Source organism: Lates calcarifer, linkage group LG6 (assembly GCF_001640805.2).
Source record: "Lates calcarifer isolate ASB-BC8 linkage group LG6, TLL_Latcal_v3, whole genome shotgun sequence".
NCBI lineage: Eukaryota > Metazoa > Chordata > Actinopteri > Centropomidae > Lates > Lates calcarifer.
The window spans coordinates 8,691,893-8,712,078 of NC_066838.1; the positions used below are offsets into that span (position 1 = coordinate 8,691,893).

At 39.1% G+C, this 20,186-nt stretch overlaps 1 protein-coding gene across 2 annotated transcripts in view; it reads right to left on the bottom strand.

The window, feature by feature from the left end:
• sema3bl (sema domain, immunoglobulin domain (Ig), short basic domain, secreted, (semaphorin) 3bl) overlaps positions 1–20,186 on the bottom strand; it is a 69,706-nt gene that overhangs the window by 26,808 nt on the left and 22,712 nt on the right. The window contains exons 3-5 of one of the 2 annotated variants that reach the window (XM_018688991.2): positions 15,471–15,530; positions 15,365–15,367; positions 1,394–1,510 (exon numbers count right to left, since the gene is read on the bottom strand). In XM_018688991.2, coding sequence (XP_018544507.1) covers positions 1,394–1,510; positions 15,365–15,367; positions 15,471–15,530 — 180 coding nt within the window. Of the gene's footprint in view, positions 1–1,393; positions 1,511–15,364; positions 15,368–15,470; positions 15,531–20,186 lie in introns of those variants that run through there. The other variant, XM_018688989.2, reaches the window with a different exon arrangement.

The window sequence follows — 20,186 nt, forward strand, 5'->3', positions numbered from 1 at the left end:
GAGACTCTGCAGAGGGTCCCCCTGAGCTGAGTGGCTGTGTAGAGAGCCAGCCTGTGGAGTTGAAAAGATGTATAGAGGGTTTAACAGAGCAGCTGAGTCGTGCTACAGGAGGACTCATGGCAGAGCTGCTTGCTGAAGCTTAACCTTAAACTCCAGGGATCTGAGCATAGAGTAGGGCCAGTCTGAGCTGTATTTCTCTGAAAAAACATCTTGGCACTGACCATATTTGTTCCATTAGCCTGGTTTCCACCACAGGACCGCTTATAGGCCACCCAATGATTCTTTATCGTCTCATATGTACAAGGTTTCATATGTATATTGATGCAATGGCATCCTGCTTCTAAATGGCATGAATAATGCATTTCTTTAGCTATGCTGTAACCTAGTTGGACCATCATTCCTTGAAACTTTATGTGGAATTTTCTATTGTCAGTGCTTAGTTGTGTTACCAAATTATCAAGTGAGTTCAGCTTTACTTGATGCTAATTTATCAGCAACTTGTATGGTGTTACAGTGACACTTTAAGCATCATTGAGCATGAACATGAAATTAAATCCATCTCTGTAATGTGATAGAATTGCTTGCAATGCTGAACCCACTGTGTGGTTGATTCTCCCACCTATCACCAATCTCCCTCATGCACCATAAATCCATACACCGTCATTCCCTGCAGAAGAAGCTAACTACACACCCTACCTATGCAGCAACAAAAGGCAGACAGACAAAGTTAGCAGCTAGCTGCTGAGGAAACTGGAGCATTTAGTCCCTAAAGAGCCCTATTTTTCTCCGGAGTCTGTGGAGGCCAAACCAGAGCTAAGATGAGAAAAATGCTATCTAAAATGTTCTCTCCTGGATGTGTAAGTAAACAGCTGTTTGTTAACATTAGCTGAAAGTACATCAACACTGTCACTTTGAATTTGTTTCTGAGTCATCCTGCTAAGAAATTGCAGGCATGCAGTCACTGTGAGTAAATCTGTATTTTTTTCAAATTCTTATTATCACATATTATATCACTGTCAGTCTGAGATTTATATGTATAAAGTAATAACACTGGAAAAGTTAATGCTATGTACTGACTCAACCTATACTCCATTAATGCCAACTGGAGAGTCTTTCTAATGGTTACTCAGTGTATTAAAAGTGAACACAATTTACAGTTTCCAAACATTTCCTTTAGGAAATGGAGAAAGAGTACAGCAGTAATTCAACATGCATGGAGTAAAATATGGGTCTTACACAACTGTGACAGCTGTATATCACAGTTCTCCCAAAACACCAACTGATTGGTATTTTATGCATGTAGCTACGAGTTATGTGTTTGTGTGGATGTATTCCCACCCACCCCACAAACACACACAAATACACACACAGTCTTATCTTCACCCTAGCTTACCTCCCCTCTGTGCCCCACATAGATGAAGGTGCACATGGGCTGGAAGGCACCAGTGCCACAGGCCAGGAGGTGGGTGCGGTTGTAGGGCTGCAGGAGGCGGACAAAGTTGGCACACTCCTGTCTGCAAAACACAGATACACACACAGGTTAAAACCTTGTATCTCAATGAAATATGTGAAAAGGTATATTTATGGTGTCCCTGCCCCATTTTGTGAATACACTGCTTTATGATAAACCATGAATAACACTCCACAGACAGATTAGATCAAAAAAGAAAGAAAAAACAATGAAGGGCTTTTCAATAACTTAGATCACATAGTGCAACAGTAACTGTCATCCAACTGCAGATAAGTTGATTTTCAGGGTACTGAACGGAACCAAATGATCTCTCAACAAGGCTTATTGATCCCATATGTTTGTAATGACAGCCAAGAAAAGAGCTTTATTAGATGAAATGTGATAGCCTCAGTGTCCCACATAGGACTTATATTTCTGACTTTTGGATTTCAGCCTAAGTGACACTCGGATGTTGTAGAACAAGTTGCATCACATTTGAGTCAAAGGAACTTTTGTAACACATCAGAAATGCCTGGGTGCCAGTGAGAAAATGTGGTGGATAGTTTAATGATTTTGAAATGAATTTCATTCTAAAACAATGATGATGAACATGAATTTAAAGAGAGAGGCATTAAATGTAGAAACAGAAAAAGAAAGACAGGGTAGCTTGGGAAGAAAAGCAAGAAACTGTCCTTGCTTCATTAAGCACTAAATGAAACTTTGGAACTCCATACAAGTGGATAATTGGATAATTGTTTAAGTGCCTTCTTAGACACAGACACGCAAACACACAAAAGAGCGAGAACACAAGACGTGGGGACTGAGGAAACACGTATCGAGACATTTCTGTACTACACAGAGGTCCAAAGGAAGCAGGAGGCACGACTACTTCCTTCTTCCTGTCTGTAACAACAGCAGCTGGCAAAGCGGGTGTCAGCTGAGAAGGAAAGGATTGGCCGGGTGTCATTCTCTCAGGTTTACAAGGTCAAACTAATATCTGCACAATAAGCGTCTGATGTGTGTCTGTTCAAAAAGTGGGCATGCTTGGTGTGTACTGGTAGCTGTTTCTTCACTTTTTTTTTTTTTTTTGTCATCTCTCAACGCACTTCTGATTTCTATGCATGAAAGTGTGCTAGTCTGTTTTGTGTTTTTACAGGTGCATATTTTGTTACTGAATGTGTCCAATTTATGTGTCATTCCTGCATTTGTGTGTGGCCTATGTCCCTCTCAAAGTCGCAGTCAAACAGTCAAATATTGTTGATGGTTTCCTTGACTGCTTTGAGGCACTGCAGACCTCATGTAAACCATGTCGCTGCACTACAACAAATAGTTTACATCATCATATGGCCCTTCCTCGCTGGCTCATTTCTCTACCCAAACAAAACCAGGGCACTAATAAACTAAAGAGAAACACATTTGCATTAAGAATGTGTTCAGTAAATTTTAATTTGCTACTTATTATTGACAGCACACAGAAAAGAAGCATGTGGATTCGGAACGTGCCTTTGTATTTATACTGTGGAAGAGGGGTTATCATAGAGCAAACTTTGCATGCTGTTTAAAGGATTTCTGGCATGTTGTTTCCTTTAATTATTTCATCCAAATTACAGCTGGATGACTTAACTTATGACAAACCACAGCAGAATTTATGTCTGGCCTACTGGAAACTCCCGCACAAAGAAAATGAAAGGCTGGATGCCACAGGTATGTCTCTATGTTCTTACAGAAGATATACGAAGCCTACCAAGTGGACTGAGAATGAATAGAAATCTGTCTCTCCTGTGTTTCCGTTCTACTACTCAGGGAGTCGTCTTGGAGATCCGTGTGTGGCCTAGGAGAGCAAAGAGTGGAATGAAATGTTGAAAAGAGGAAATATGTCTCTGCTCTCCCACCCGGGGATTTGGGGTTTAACACATCTGTGTGGTCTTGTCCAAGATGAAGTGGCAACGAAGGGAGTGGTGTTAAACAGAAAATGAAGTGGTTTGATTACTAAATCTAGTTTTGTCTCACTGGGAGATTTAAGGGAGAAGTCTTAAACATCTAGCCAGGATTGAAAATGGAGAGATTTAATCACAGCATAAATAGCCAGGGCCAGGGCTATTTGGTGGAAAATATCTAACAATTCTCATTTATTAACCTTTTATTATCAAGGGAAGGTTGGCTGACCACAAATACTCTTTCCCAACAACACTCTGCTGCCCATTCACACAGTTCAAACTCTGAAACTGCCCACAAAAACCACAGTTTTGTGTCTTGGGAGTTAAAATAAAAGGTGTGCATAGCAATTTAAACATCAAGATATTGCTACATTTGCTATGAGAGATTTGTATCATTAACATAAATAAACAGGGGCCTTGCCAAGGTCCCTCCAAGTCTTTACACTGTGCAATGTAAGTCTGATTTCCCATGATACTATATATACTGAACAAAGGGAGGCACTTCTAAAGCATGGAGGAGGGCACTGTGCTTCCATGATGGTGTAAGGTTTGAAACTGCAAGAGCAAGATCACCTCCCAACATAGAACCACCATACTACTAGTTACTAGTGAATTTGTTTTACACCTGACTACATGGACGACCACTTTACATACACTTTAAACATGTTAATGTGTTTCAGTATGTGGAGAGAGGAACTTTGTCCAAAAGAGCAAAGAAGGTGACTCCAGAGAGCAGGAGTGGAGACAAATGTCTTCCTCATGATGTAAAGAAACAGGGTTCATGGTAAAATGTGGTCTTTATTTTGAGAAACATGAGCAGTAACCAGTGCCACAGGCTACAAATCATTTTAATCACGGTTTGATTTGATTATGTTAAATATAACACAGCATTGCAATTTGGCTATGATTCTTAAATGATTAAATATGCTCCACATACGGTAGATGCAGTCAAGAAATTTGGTCAAGGTTGAGGAAAATATTTCTCACACTGATTTGTCCTGAGTGGGCTAAAAAATCTGAACTTTCAACCTCTGTCATGTTGTCGCGTGCAAACTGTTGGTATTTGAGGGAATTCAAACAAGTTTGGCGACAAAAATGTAACAGCTGCCACCAAAATAATGCATCAATGAAATGCTGCGAGGAAACTGGAAAAGCAGACAGACCGTTAATTACCCAAAATTACTTCCATGGTTGTCGCCAGTTTTTTTGTTTTTTTAGCAATGTGGAAAATGAAGCATAGTGGTGAAGCTAACATGGAGCTAACAGCCTTGAAAGCTTCAGCGGCTAAACATGTTCTATGACTGACCCGGGCAGGGAGCGGCAAGTTTGGACACGGGGAGCTGTTTCCAGTATAAACAGCCAATGTTCAGTGGAGAGAAGTCAGATTCTGTAATACTAACAGGAAATGAGGACCAACACATTCATGTACACAGACACACACAAATATGCACATGCGCAAGTCAACAGGACCTCATACACAAACACAAAGACAGACACACATAAACATCATGACGGCAGTTCAAAGCCAGACCGCTGGATGGACTTGCCTGTCCGACTCTTTGGTCTCAGCAGCTGTTTGATCCTGAAAGAAACTATTTTTTCTGTGTTCAACTGACTGATGGGCTGATTTCTAGACAGCTCTGAAAACATTCAGTCATGGCAAGAAACTCTCGCCAAAGTGTATGAGATGATTTTTTCCAAATATCTACCAACTACTCCCAACATGTAACCAGTCAAAAATTCATTTTAGGACAGAAAACCACAGTCACCTAACTTGGCTTCCCGGCAGACGCAAGAGCTGCAACCAGCATTTACCAACATTTTGGCAGCAAAAAGGGCAGTAGATGGGTAGAGACAGACCACACTTGGTCTCTATGTCTCTGGCCCCTGCAGCATCTTTTTCTCATTAATAATAAACAGAAAACATTGAAGAGCCATAAAGGGGGAACTGCTGTATCATCCAAAATCTGGAGCCCACATGTTACTGTTAGTCCTGCATTTTACCACAGTGTAAACAGTGGTGTATACTTTCAGACTTAAGAGATTCACATTCTTTTCAGCTTGAAATATATATATGATTTACCAATGCACATGGTTTACCGAAACAGATATTTACATATAACTCAAAGACTTACATTTAAGTACCACTCTATAAGTAGAAAGAGGAATTTTTCACTTTGTAATACCACTGCATTTTACTGATGTTGTAGTGATGCACTGATAAAACTTCTAGTTGTGTGACCTGTAGACTATGTGACCACGTTATGCTTTTACTACTGCCCTCTCTCTTTTTAGGACTTTTTGATTGAAATAAAGTGATAAACGCAAACGCAAAGGAAGGGAGGATTACCAACGCTATCAAGTCATAATAGAACAAAGGGCAGAACTGAGAGTATAAATCGATCTTTTGAGTTCACCTTGATAATCATCCACACACTCAAAATGTCTAACTTGCTATAGCACTGTAAACCCAGATTTTGATTCTAATTAAACTTCAGAGTGATCATTACTTAAACTTTTGTTTTGTAAAAAACTGCTATCATTACTAAACAACATTAGTTGATTGTACTATTTAGCTGAAAGATTCATTGCAATAATCATGTTTAGTAGAGATAACTTGCTATGTTAAGTTTTATAAGAAAGGGGAGGGGCCTAATTCAAAAACGTCGCTGGTCACATCACAAGGCCAGCGCAACGGTCGGTAGCAGTGCTTGCACGGAGGTTAACACTGACTACAGCAGACAGCAGCTTTACTGGACGCTATGAACGGTTAGTATGTAAAATAAGTTGTATAAGGCTGCACTTTGCTGAATTGTTCTGTAAATTTGTCAAAAAAAACAGTATGTAAAATAAGTAGCCTAGTTATCTTTGTGGGAACTTTTAACACTTTTAACAGATAAATTGTTGACGCTGTTTTTTCTGTCGCATGTTAATGTACTGTTTGAACCTGTGCATGGTGTTAATACATGCTTATTGCTAGCTAATGTCTAGCTAATAGTGTCAGCTGAATGTTAAAGTTAGCTTGGTGTTAACAGTCTGAGGACAGCTCGAATACTGGCGATTTTGCGCGGCTATAATTTATATTTCCGACATTTCATGTGGTAGAAAAGCGGTTCAACCGCTGTCGGGGGCTAAAGGAGTGTAGCAGGCGCTGTCTGTGGAGGTATTTATGTTGTGGAGGCTGCGAGCTGCGCGCCATGCATTGATCCACTCACCGCACTCTGTTTCGCCCTCTCACTCTCTCTCCACACACACGCTTGTTTAGATGCCGGTTTTATGTGTAACACACGTCATTTCGGTTCTATTACCATTTTGTTTTTTACAGCGATATTGTTGAGCTGAATTGTTGAGCTAAAAGTTTTCTTGTTTTGAGGCCCGCAAAGACTTGATGAAATGCAGAAGAGAACACCAAATGGACCTCTTGTGAAACAGAAGATGGATCAGACGTTTGCTCTGAGAAGAAAAGAGGTAGTGGAGTCGGAACCCGCCATAAGCACGATGGTGAAACGCTGGCCTGCCCTCTTCACTGAAGATCAGGTATGTTCACTTTTCACTAAAGATCAGGCATGTTCACGAAAGAGAAGATAACTAATGACAATCTTTCTATTATATAATGTGTCTAGATGTATATTTCTCTTGTGCTCTTTCAGGAAAACATTGATATTTTTAATTTGGGGCATGCTGTTTACACATTTAAACATCAGCATTTCAAATCATACAAAAAGGACATTCATGGGTGTTTTTCCAGCTCTACTTTGCAGATGGTTTGTCTTGTATAGCTCAGTTGATCTAGGTTCTTAGGTTTTTTGGTTTTTTTGCTTTCTGTATTTTTCAGGTGTTCATGGAGTTCAGCAGGATTGTGGGCAAGAACCTCAAACAGGAATTCTATGAGAGCATTGATCCACAGTCCTTGTCTCCTTGAGTTATTTCGTTCCAAGAGAGGGAATGTTGGACAGTTGTTGACACAGATTTCACAACAGATCAATGTAGGTCCATACACATTATGTGCTTGGCATTGTTCTTTACAGGTTCTCTGTTGGTTGTGTAATTCAGTTTCTTATAGATCATTAGCTTTCTTATAGATCATTATTTGTTTTTTTATTTTAGCTATCTAACTTGTTATTCTCTTTAATTCCCAAAAGACTACAAACCCAACAGCGATCCGGACACAGGTGCTCAGAGAGCCTCCAATCATCCTGGGGGACAACCCCACAAACTTCTTCAAATCAGGCTTTGTAAGTAAGCTCTTGCTTTCTTTTAATGTTGACACTCTTACAGTATATTGATTAAAGTTTTTTTTTTTTTTTTTTTTTTTTTTTTTTTTCAAATAAGAAGTCTAATGTAATGATTGTAATGATGTTTGTTTGGACTCACATATGCACTCCATCTTAACTATCCCAAGACTATGAAGTTCACATTTCAGTTCATCCAACAGGTATTGCTCTCGTTAGGACAGACTGACCTAAAACCAAAGCTACAGACTTTGAAAAATCAGCTCACAATGTAAAGAGATGTCAGCTCTACTGTAACAAGTTTTTGACTACTTTTTTTGCCACACCACTTAAAACACTTTCTGACCAGTGGGGTAAACCTTTTTTATTCTCTGTAAAACAGGCTGACAAACAGGGACACGTAAAACACAGACACACACACAAACAACAGACACATTCAACACCCACTCACAACAAAGTCCCACACAACACCCACACACAAAAAACAGACACATACACACCTACACACACTTAAATGCTGAAATGCTGAAAATTGAGACGAGTTGTAGCAAAAAGACATAAGACATTGTTTCAGTTTGTAGATGGAGTTAGATATTGTTCTGATATGATTGTCTCTGTTGGTTCATGTGCTGGCCTCCCTTCGTTTAGGCAGATGAAGCAGATACATTTGAGCAGAGGTTTCCTGAGAATTCTGTTTTTTTTTTATAGATTTACCACTGTAATCTTAGGGCACATCCATGTTTTTTCTTGTAAATTTGTGATGCATTCAACACCCCCACACACAACCAGCACGGACAACACCCACACACAGACACATTCAACAACCACACAATTGTTTAATTGATTTGAAATTACCTTTTTCAGATTAATCATTTTAGGTTGGATGTGTTGATGTTGACCTGATGATAAGTTTGTAATAATAATATTAGCTTGGATTGTGTTTTGCCTTTTTCCTTAAAAATAAAATGCATTGGAGCATTTAAAGGTGTTTTTTCCATTCAGTTTAATTGAAACAATGTTTTCTACAATTTTTTTTTAAGAAAATGTAATTTAATTAAAGGAAAATATAGTAATTGTAATAAACAAAGTAGCAATAACAAGTAATAATAGCTAGTTATATTTAAAAAAAATAATAAAATTAAAAGTCAACATATTTAGTTTCAGCTTGTGTAAAAACTAAAGTGGTATAGGGCAACGGGTTTCCACGCAATTTGTGAGTAAAGTCAACTAATTCGGGTTAAGAGTGTATCTGATCCCTGCTTTGTGCTCAAAATGTTTTGTGGCAGCTCAACATACACAGCAATATAATGTGTAACAACTCTGGCCTCTAAGACACGAAGGAAGTAACCAGCTGAGCTGATAATCAATCCAATTCCAGGTAGAAAATATTGATAGATGAAGCAGAAAATTATGTTAACAGGCACAGCAAGACAGAACATGCTTGGTTGAAATAACTGAGTGCCTCCCCACTGCCTGTTATTTATTTGCCTGAGCTGTAATTAATGATGGTGAGGGTCACAAGGTTGTGACTCTGGGAGGAAACACTATCAGTAAAAACATGTTTAAGGTGGTAGACAGTTGTCAGTGGAAAGCTGTGGAGACACAGACTTTCATTAAAGAGATAATATGGACATCCCACCTAATGTCTTCATCTCTAACTCTAATGTAAATGTATGCACAGTCACACTGTTGCAGCCCATTCAGGACATATATAAATTGAATAATTCAACCTAGACTGACTAAAACAAAAATGTTTTATTCAATCTTTTTTTCCTTAATTTGCCTGGGAATCTCTCTTTGTATCTGTGTGTCTTACATTTTTTCTATCTTTCTCTCAATTAATACACACTCACACTAACACACATGCACTCACACACCAAAGTCCAAAAAAACTATGTGTGGACCTTTCACCTTTCAACCTCTATCACCTTTTGTCAAACTCAGCTATGTTTAACAGACACAGACAGCAAACATATGAGATATAACATGTGTCTTCATGAGTGTGTGTGTGTGTGTGTGTGTGTGTGTGTGTGTGTGTGTGTGTATGCATGTGTGAGTGTGTGTGTATGTCTTTTACTTTGTAGATGCCAAGGGATACAACAGTAATCCATCTAGTCTGACACTAAGAAAAACTGAAACACACAAAATTCAGAGACGTGAAGGAATGCAGAAACATGTCTGTGTAGTTTAACAAAAAGGGTCAGACTTCTCTATTTGTTACTCACACTATTCCACACACACAAGGAAACACACACACACACACACTTTATGACTCCTTTGGCACAGGCTTGGCAGAGTTACACAGAGCCTGTTTTAAGACCTGTCTAATAATGTGTTTTGACTCCTCCTCTCCACTACAGGACAGTACAGTAGCATGTACACACACACCTAGTGTCATGTGAGCCTTGTGAGCAATATGCAGAGGAAACACCTAATAAAACTGATATAAGACACCCAAGACACACCTGCCACTTCAAACACATTGAACATATACCTACAGACATAGACACACACCTTCTAACCCTTTCCAGATGGAGGTGGCAGTCAGACCTCTTGCCATGAGCCCAAGATTTATAACTCTTACAACAGCATGTCTTCATTTTGTGTGTCTCCGTGCGTGTGTGTGTGTGTGTGTGTGTGAGAAAGAGAGAGAGAGAACATGATGTTTATAGTAGTCCTTTCCAATAGATCCACTGTCCTCTTGAACAACCCTGATCAGTTCAATGAAGGCATTGTGCATTAAAAAGTGCATAAGCACAAGTGGGACCTTCAGCTGTTTGGATGGTGATGATGGGTGAAGGAGGTTGCTGGGTACAACTTATATTGATTCCTCAGGGAGGAGGAAGAGAAATAGGTGATAAACTTGGCCTACTTACGCTGATAATCAATACAGATTCCAACCTTTCCTGAGGAAATAAGTATCAATTACCCATAACACAGCAGAACTGCAGCAGATAATTACATCTCACACAACAGGTCAGTGGGTGGACTGCCTGTGTTTCTAACCTGACAAGGTGGCTTATGCAAATCAGCATGCTCAGAGGGCACCAGAATGCTCCTGTTACTGCAGCCACGTACCATCGAACCAGGTCATTTTCCCTTCAATGACCTTCTCCTTTCTGACTTTAAGTGGCTTTGTGAGTTCACAGGCATTGCTCAAACAGGGAGAGAAGCCTGAGCACACTTTATTTTTTTGTGGGAGTGTGTGCGCTGGTTTGATTAGAAAGTTTATGGTGTATTGGCCTTGTTAAAGCAGCGCTGCAGTCTGATGTCGTCCCCAGATGATATTTCCATGGAAATTAATGAACTATACACCACTGCTAGCAGCTAATGCATAAACAAAAGTGAAATCACATTTGGGTTGTATCCAGACATGAAACATCTGAAAAAATCATACATGCTACAAGGGGCAATGCATTTAAGTTTTTTATTTTGTTTTTTATGTCTTATGTTTTTGTGTTAATGGCTGTGGCTTAAAATATTCAACACATCAAAATGTAATACAGACATCTCTTTTTTAGATAAATTGCATAAACTGTAACTGTAACAACTGCATTAAAAGTAGACAAAAAATTTCATTGATCAACTGGTACATTAACAACAGCAAATCCCAGATGCCAGTGTCACATGCCCACTTGCTCAAAGACCACAGCTACCTACTTGTCAAAAAAGGTTGAGACATTTTTTCTGACACAGTATTGTACAAACGAGTAAATTTACATGCTAGTGCAGGTGGTTTTCAGAAAAAAAAAAAAAAAATTTGCAATAGATTACTGTCTTTTCTTTGTTTTACACAGGAAATTTTACCTGAGTGAAAATTTATCAGTCTAACTTTGGTCTGAGTAGCATGTTGATACAAATGATACAATTCTGATTCAATTCAATCAAGAAACCTTTTTTTAAATTTTTTTTAATTTGATCAGTTACAATCAAGAAAGTGGGAGAAACCGGAGTACCCGGAGAAAACCTGTGCCACCAAAGTGAACTGAGTGTAAGCTCAAAAGCTAAAGACAGGGAATTTTGAATGCTTGCCTTTTAACTATGAGGTCACACCACTGACCATTGAGGTGACACCCAATAATGTCCATTCTATTTGCAGAAGGCTTTCCGCACAGAGGAGAGGAACTTGCGGATGGTGCTGAATCTTTTTGGTGGTGTTATTAGGTGATGTTTGAAAGTATGGACAATGTATGTTTCAATTACTGGGAGTTCCAAAGCAAGTTCAGTCAGGACAATCTCTGGACTGCGCCAATGTTTGCACACACTGTTGAAAACAATCTTGTTGAGGTATTTCACTGTGTTTTGAGTAATTTCAAAATCTTCACCCTCGACTTCAGCCCATATTTTTTCAAAGAGCCGTCTTATGATGATTTCTGGTTTTGTGGCAATGTATTTCAAATTAGCTTTTCCAAAGGCCTGCGAAACCAGCTTCTCAACGGTGATCCTGATAGACATTTTGTTTCTTTCCACCTTTGCTCTTACATCGTCGTCATATTTGTCGCATTCCAAAGGCACTTCAGTCTCAACAGCTGCGACCTCTGTTGTTGATACCTTTGACTCTGCGTCTGCTACAGCGAGAGTCGTCACCCTGCTAGCGTAACTGTCAGCCATAGTGTGAAGCCACCACCTTGTTAGTCCAAGGAAACGCCACACTTTGTCTGCTATTTCAGAAGAAATAACACCACGTGGTACAGCCACCCTGATTCTAGATGAGTCACTTCCACATGATTCTAAGGTAGAGTGCATTTCATCCACATAATCATTGAGGAAATCACTTAGCTTCTCTGCAAACTTCTTAGCTTCACCCTTGTGAAGATCCTCTGCCCACTTAGTCTCAAAAGCGTCATCCTTTTCTTGTTGTGTTTTTCTCCTTCCTGTTTTAAGCAAAGATTCAACACCAGCCACAAAAGACTGCACTGACTGTTCGTTTTCAACAGTGGAGTTGTTGAAGAATCTGGTCTTCAGTTGTGCCACAATGCGATAAATTGATGCTTGGGCAAACTGATTGGCAAGGAAGGTCTTAATCTTCCCCTGCATCTTGTTCAGAGAAAATTTTTCTTGGGGTGTTCCTGGAGCTGCTCTCTCTTCAAAACTCTTAACGTCATCAACAATTATCTCAGCAATGTCATCTCCAACAATTTTAATCTCCAGAGAGGAGTCAGATTCCCACTGTTTATATTCATAGTCTGACATATCATCCAAAAAGGGCTCTGTGAATCCTTTGACCTCTTTCTTAATTATTTCTTGGAGAGTTTCAGATGTTGAAGCAACAAGGCTGTCCCTGTCCTCTGCTGAGCCTTTCGAGACGCTGTCCTGGAATTTAACCTTCAAAGATTTAGCTGATGATCGACAGCGATTATCACTATTTTTTGAATACAAATCTTCTTCCGTGTCCATTTGTGTGGGGGTGCACACGCTTTTCCTGCTACATGATCGAGGTACGCAGCCAGCAGTCATCTTAGCCATGAATTTTTTGATCATTGTGGTGGCATGACGAATCATAGCACTAACTCTGCCTGGATTAGTGAAACCTAGCCTTATAACAGGTTGTTCACTGCCCACTGTAGTGGAGAGGGCAGAGTTCACTCTATCTGTAACTTCTTTAACAATCAGCTCCGTCAAGTGCTCTGAGCTGACAGAACTGATCTCCTCTTCAACTTTGAGAACTTGTGCAAAAGTCTGAGGAAGTGTGTCTCCCACACTGGAGAGCACACGTTTCTCAGACACGGCTACATCTGTTCTTTTAAAATCCTTCACGAGAGCTTTTGACAATTCTAATATTATGTCCAAAAGAAACTCTGCCAGTGCGGTTCGCGTGTCATCATCAGGTGTACCTGATTTCAAACTCTCACACTGTTCTGATGTTATCCTCTTAAAAAATGTTTCGACAATGGGCCGCAGAGTTTCCACGCTAACCCCAAACATTTCCTCTGTTTGTGCACACTCTGCTCTATTCATGGTGATTGGTGCTGATTGTGAATTCTGTTCTGAAATGGTGGTTGGTGTTGTGTTACGATTGTTTATCGATGCTGTGTGTTTTGCAACTTGGCTCTTTTTAACAGACTAACTAAGGTAGAATGTTGCCAGTTTATGATATCAGAGGTATTCCTATACCTCTGATGTCATAAACATGTGATGTCATAAAGACACAAAAAATTCCTTTATTGTTGCTAATGCAATGCAACAGTTGCCATTGCACCTTTTTCAGCTAGCTGAAACTTAGTGATGCTTAACTTTAAAGTGGTGGACCAACTGCCTGACTGTCACTTCCATCCATAAATACCACTAGCAAAACTAAAAACTCACTCCTGCACTAACTTCCCTAAGTTTTTTAGTTCTGTCTTAAATGTTTATGATGCTTTTAAAACCATCATCATCTTTCCATCCTGTAATTTTTCCATCCCCTCCAGCCCCCCTCATCTTCTGTAGAGCTGCTTCTTTAACTGCCTCCAGGGTAACAAAACTGAGTCAGCTTGTAAGGAGGTAAACAACTCAAGGTGCTGACACATTCTTGGGCGCTGGTCCCATTCATTACATTATGCAGTTTTTAAAGCTGAAACTTTATTTTAAAATCATTTGTTTCTTTGCATTATTTAAGGTGAATGCTCCAGAACCTCCCTTCCCTCTTTGTTCTTCTTAAAAACATGAACATAATTTGAGGAACACTGTCCCTTTTTGTTTTTGTCTTCTCTGACAGTAGCCTCTCCTCCTGTTTCTTAATTCCTTCTCCTCCTTCCTCCCTCCATATTGAGTCTTCATTAAGATATTCAGTCTATCCTGCCTTTCCTCCTTCAAGGAACCAATAAAGCTCTTCATTTTCAACTACATTGCTCCTCTGAAAGCATTTTTCCCTGCATCCTCCATCTTTATACTCACTCTTCATTAAGAAAGACTGGCCTTGTACATGGTGACTTTAAATTTTCATTATCATTATTAAATCATCTTGACAGTAGTAGACTGTAGACTTCATTAGAGAGAAAGTTTACTGACCTGCTGAGTCATATAATTTACTGTACTTTTTCAGGGATGTGGGGGCAGCAGAGACTAGACCAGTTGCTTTAGGGTGGGAAACTTAAGTGTCAGCACAATACAACATAGCACTAAGCTGTCTAAGTATGCCATTTAATATATATTTAGTACTACTGAAAGCATATTCTACAAATCCTTCACTATTACAGCAAATGCATAAATATTTTGGATCCTAGTTCTCAAACTCCAAAGAATGTCTTTTTATGAACTGAAACGACAAAAAAACTGAAAGATATACTGGGAGAAGAGACTGGTGTGGCCAAAGCACTTAGCTGGTGAGCAGCCAAAATCTCTGAAAGCCCAAGGACCAGTTTGACAAGGCAGAGTTTGGAGGACACAAGTGCCATGGAGAGAGCTGCCTCTCTGTTCTTAACTGGAGGCTTTTGGCGGTAAGTACAGAGCTGCTCAACAGCACAGGTCAACTCATTCACTTCATTTATGGAAAAAGAAGCGTCTGTTGGGTTCATTTTTGGCCAGGTTTTTTTTTCCAGACTTCAAGATACTGGAAACAGCAGTGAGAATCCAAATGCAGACACCAAGACTCAGCTGGTAGAATAAAAGGCTTACAAAACAGGCGAGCGGTCAGACCAGGCAAATATATTCAAAAATCAGCAGGCAGACAGGACATTGGCAACAGAAAAGGTTACAAAGTACTGATAGGAAACAGGTATTCAGGAAGCAGGTCTCTTAAGTTACAGCAGCAAAGCAACAGAGACAGTCTTGGAAAGACTGGCCTCTACTGTATGCTGCTTTCTGTGAGTCTTATAGAGAATGTTGTTAATGGGAATGCAATAAAATAAACAGGAATTAGCTGTCACCTACCTGTTCCTTCCCTGTTTCAACGCAGTCCTCTCTGTTGCCAGGTAACGGGGGCCAGTGGATCTATGGAGGAATACAAAAGAAAGATGGAGGAGCAGAGAAAGAAGAAAAAACAGCATGATGATTAACAACATCATAACTCAGCCATACTGCAAAATGAAATTGCTTTGTGGGAGCCACACAGGCTTAATGTAACTCCAACTCTGTTAACACAATCAAAACATGATAATCAGCCCATGTGTCGTTAAATTTGAATTATTTTCTCTGCAAATTGAACTTTATAGCAATTAGAAGCAAATTGAGCAGAGCAGATCTTCCACACAAGATGAAGCAAAGGCCTTGGAACGGGGAGCCAAAGGCTTAAGGAGTTAACTTTTGGCTTGTAAAAACGAAACCTTGATTGAGACATGACCGACACATTCATCATCCCAGTTATAACACCAGAAGTCCAAGCCAGTGGATATAAACGGGTCGGTTCACCCAAATTAGTGGTATCTAGCCAAGTAGATAGTTTTGATTATGTGTCCAGGTTGTGAGATCATCTGTCTGAAATGTCTGTCTCCACCCCCTTACAGTGGAGGCAAAAGGGATTTATTTTGTGATATTCCTCTATGAAAAAATAACAACAGTGTGTCTTTTCAGAAACAATGTCCTAGTTACTCTTGATAACCAATGACTTCACAATGGCTAGTTTTCATTGGAACTACTTTCTGCTCCATAAATATTCCTGATCAAATTCTGTAGTTCTGTATGTTATCCAGAATGGCAGGACATTCATTTTTTGAACTATTAAAACAAATAACTATTAATTTTTCCAGTGCTGCTAACAACAGAAACACAATTCCTTTCACCTCCATTGTGTTTGGGGGGGGGGGGGGGGGGGTTAGAAAACCTCAGAATAAATTAAACCACTGTTAGTGAGAGATCAAATATATTATTTCTGTTAACTTAACCTTTATCAACAGCTAAGATCTACTTTAAAGTTCTGAAATATATTTTTTCTCATTAAGGATGACAAACTGTTTCTACTGTCCAAAGGCCAGAAGAACAGGCAATATGATTTCACTAATGGGATTATGATTGTTCTTCTGCTCTGTTTCCACACCACTTGACAATCTTATTTGACCACTTTGTAATAACAAATCTTTCTTTACACAAACCATTTTCTATCTATTCTATTTGTCTACCTTGCTTACTGTAGAATGTAAGGAATCTTGTAATGCGATGAAAAGACTTGAGGCTGGCTAGAGAAGTAAATCTGTTTTATAAGTCATGACTCCAGAGACTCATGGCTCAGTCCCCTCTAGTGTCAATCTTCTGTTTTGTGCCTAGAAATGAAATAAGACATTTGGCTATAAACAAACTGGAAAGCTGTACTCAGTCAATCTTTCAGAGTATCCTTACAAGACCATCTGGAGCTTAAAAAAGAAAACGAGATATAAATAAATAAAATTCTCAAGTCAAGTTTACACAGTATAGATCCAAGATTGCCTGATTAGGGAAAGTCCCAGCATCTTCCTCTCATTCTACAAATCCAATGAGGAGATGAGGTGAATCTAAGATAAGCATGACATAAAATTTGGACCTGCAACAGTGGGGCTGGTTTTCACGCTGTGTTCTGCAAATGAAAAATGAAATCCAATTGCCACTGAAGAGGAAAGCCTGAGTCCGTCTCAGTATTGAGATTCAATGACGTGTGTAATACTTTCGTTTCGTGCCGACTACCAGAGGTAGTTTCTCTGAGACAATAAGTCTTTGTCTGGTCCAGGAGGAGAATGGCTTTGTTTTGGCTAACAGGGAGAATAGAAACCAGGGAGGAAAACAAATGGTCCTGACTTACATTACTATGTCTGATTGTATTCAGTGTGCATGGAGAACATGTGTGTGAGTCAGTGGCCTCTGTGGTAGCTAAATGGTTGTTAAAGGGTGTGTAAGATTAGGAATTGATAAAGTGACAGAAACAGATATAGAGAGACAATGTAAAAAGATGAATGAATGTCTGTTTCTGACTAAAACTGAACAATATTCTCTCCTTTTACTCATCACACCCTGTATTTGATACCAGCAGTATAAACTCTGAGACAGATTTTATCTTGTCTATCATAAATCTGAAGTCATCACAGCCAGCACAGTGAATCACAATGACTAAAACCTGGCTCAAAAATTCTCTGACTCTAAAGTTGAGTATGAAAAAAGGATTTGACATTGAAGAGCCTAGAACTGAGTTTCTGAAACTCAGGACACTTTATTCCTTTTTGACTCTGAAATCTCTTTGTATTTTAAATTATGTATTTTATTTGTAAGATTCATGAGATACTTTTGCAAGAGCAATTCTTGAAGCAAGTTTGTAAAAGGTTTGGGAAATATGCTTATGCATTCAATGAACAGAATGCATGAATAGAGTTCAATTTTCAACTTCATTCAACTTTAGAGTTCAAAAATGTCAAAGAAAGGGCATATAATGACTAAACTAAAAAAGTTAAGCCTGCTGTATCAGAATTTTTTTGTGAAAACTGTCACACCTGACATGGTCTTGTTGAAAAGCTGGTTTACAATTGTAGGAATCCATTAAAACAATCATTTGTTTCATGCCTGACTAATATATATATATATAATATATATATATATGTGTGTGTGTGTGTGTGTGTGTGTGTGTGTGGTTTAGATCTCTGGAACTGTTTCTTTGGCACAATGCTGGACTGATATGAATATGTGCCTGTGGAAAGGTCTGGCTCACACACAATCTGACCTGAAGCAGCCAGATAGCATGCCTGACTGATACTGATATACTGTGAAATCAGGCCCTGCCTAAAACCTGGCTGGCGATGGTCTGAGTCAGTGTGCTGTAATATTACATCCATCATCCAAGTCCTGCTCCACACAGTTTATGGCCGACCTCCACCAACCATCCATGGTCCATCCAGTATTTAACTGTTTCTTAACACTTCATCACTGTGACTGGGTCTCTTCAAAGTGCTCTTTAATTTTTAATCCAACCTCAAGCATAATTCACATTTGTTACTTCTTTGATCTTTGAACTTGAAACAGTGTTTATTTCAGCTTCATAGAAGTCTAGAAGTCTATTCAGAGCTGGAAATGAGCGAGCCAGGCAGGGTGGTCATGGACGCAGACTGTCCTTTAACTTCAAACTCAATATGGTCATAGCTTTTAACCGCCCCTATGAATAAACAGGACCTTCAAAAGTGTCATAGCTCCAGACACAATGCTTGAGAGGTAAGCCAAAATCCTCTTTGTTCACGTGCCAGCTGCTAAATGACCTGGAGTAGATCAATCCTCCAGTGTACTTTTTAGTTCACGATATACCAGAGGAATGAGACTAAGCAACTGCTGAAAATTTGATCAATTGCACTTTTGCTTTTTACAATATGGACACATGAAAAAATCACAAATACATGCATCACCTTTATCATCTTTATGCCAAGATTTCCATTTGTCTTCCGTTACTTACAACAGTAAAATAGCTGGGACATGAGCTACTGCATGTACTCCTGCATCATCATGTTGCTGCACGCTGATGTAAGCAGATGCTTTTCCATTTTGGTCAACTCAGTGGAAGTTTATATACAAAACCATCTGTCTTCTTTGTCAGCACACTGTTACTGAGCCAAAGCAAAATTTGGCAGTGGCAGAGAGATGGAGTTATGGTCTGATGTGATGAGTTTATTTTTGACTGAATCAGGATGCAACAAAGCAAGAATTGCTTGATTTAAATATTTGGCTGGATCATTGAAGAACCATTGCCCTCTTCAATCCTAAAACTAACTCTGAAAAAAATATAGTCCTTGGAGAGAGGGTTTAAAATTCAACACAACCCTTGCTTTCATCAACAAGTCAGTTTTTGCATTGTTTTACTTTAAGGCCAAAGGGATTACTACAGAATTAAGCTACACTAAGCTGGGCCAGAAGTGATCTCCAGAATCACCAAGGAAGCACAACATGGGATACACTACACATAACCAAAATAAACCAATTGAGTGAACATGTTGAAACATATAACAAAATCTTTGACATGTGCCAACCACATCTCCAAAAAGAACACAGTGGAACATTTCATATACAATAATTAAACATGGTAAATCAAATACCAATCCTATCTGTTTATGTTTTAGCAAGGAAAAGTGGAACATTTATTCCATCATTTTTAAACATTTAAATCAGTATTTGTTTTAGTTTTCTGGTAAATTATAGGTGAATTGTTTCTCTTCCTGAATCTGATTCAGTAGGTACTGGATCCAGAAACACATTGGATGCACTGCTTAACTGCCATTTGACTTGTTTTCAACTGAAGCCTTCTGTTTAGAATTATATATTACTGCCTTTTCTTAGTTAACTGCACTGTTGGTCAGATTTATAGTTGGAAAGAAAGGATGGCAAATATTTTTTTATGCCAAAAAGATATTGTAAGCTGTTGTGGGCAGAGTTTGGGCTGGAAGCTTGGGCTTTCTCAGTAGTTTACAGCTTCATTCAGATTTTTCAAAAATCTTTAACATTTTTCATCATGAATAGATGAGATGTATGTTGCCTCAGTTTCAGCAAACATTCAAAAGTAAAATAAGAAAGGGTGAAGATGACATTCAACCCAAATACACCGATCTCATGTCAAATTCTAGCCCCAGCCTTTCCTATCTTGTAATACCACTGTGGGACAGCGTCAATCCAGCATCCAGTATGTCCCCAGTTCAACATGAGAGGATGAAG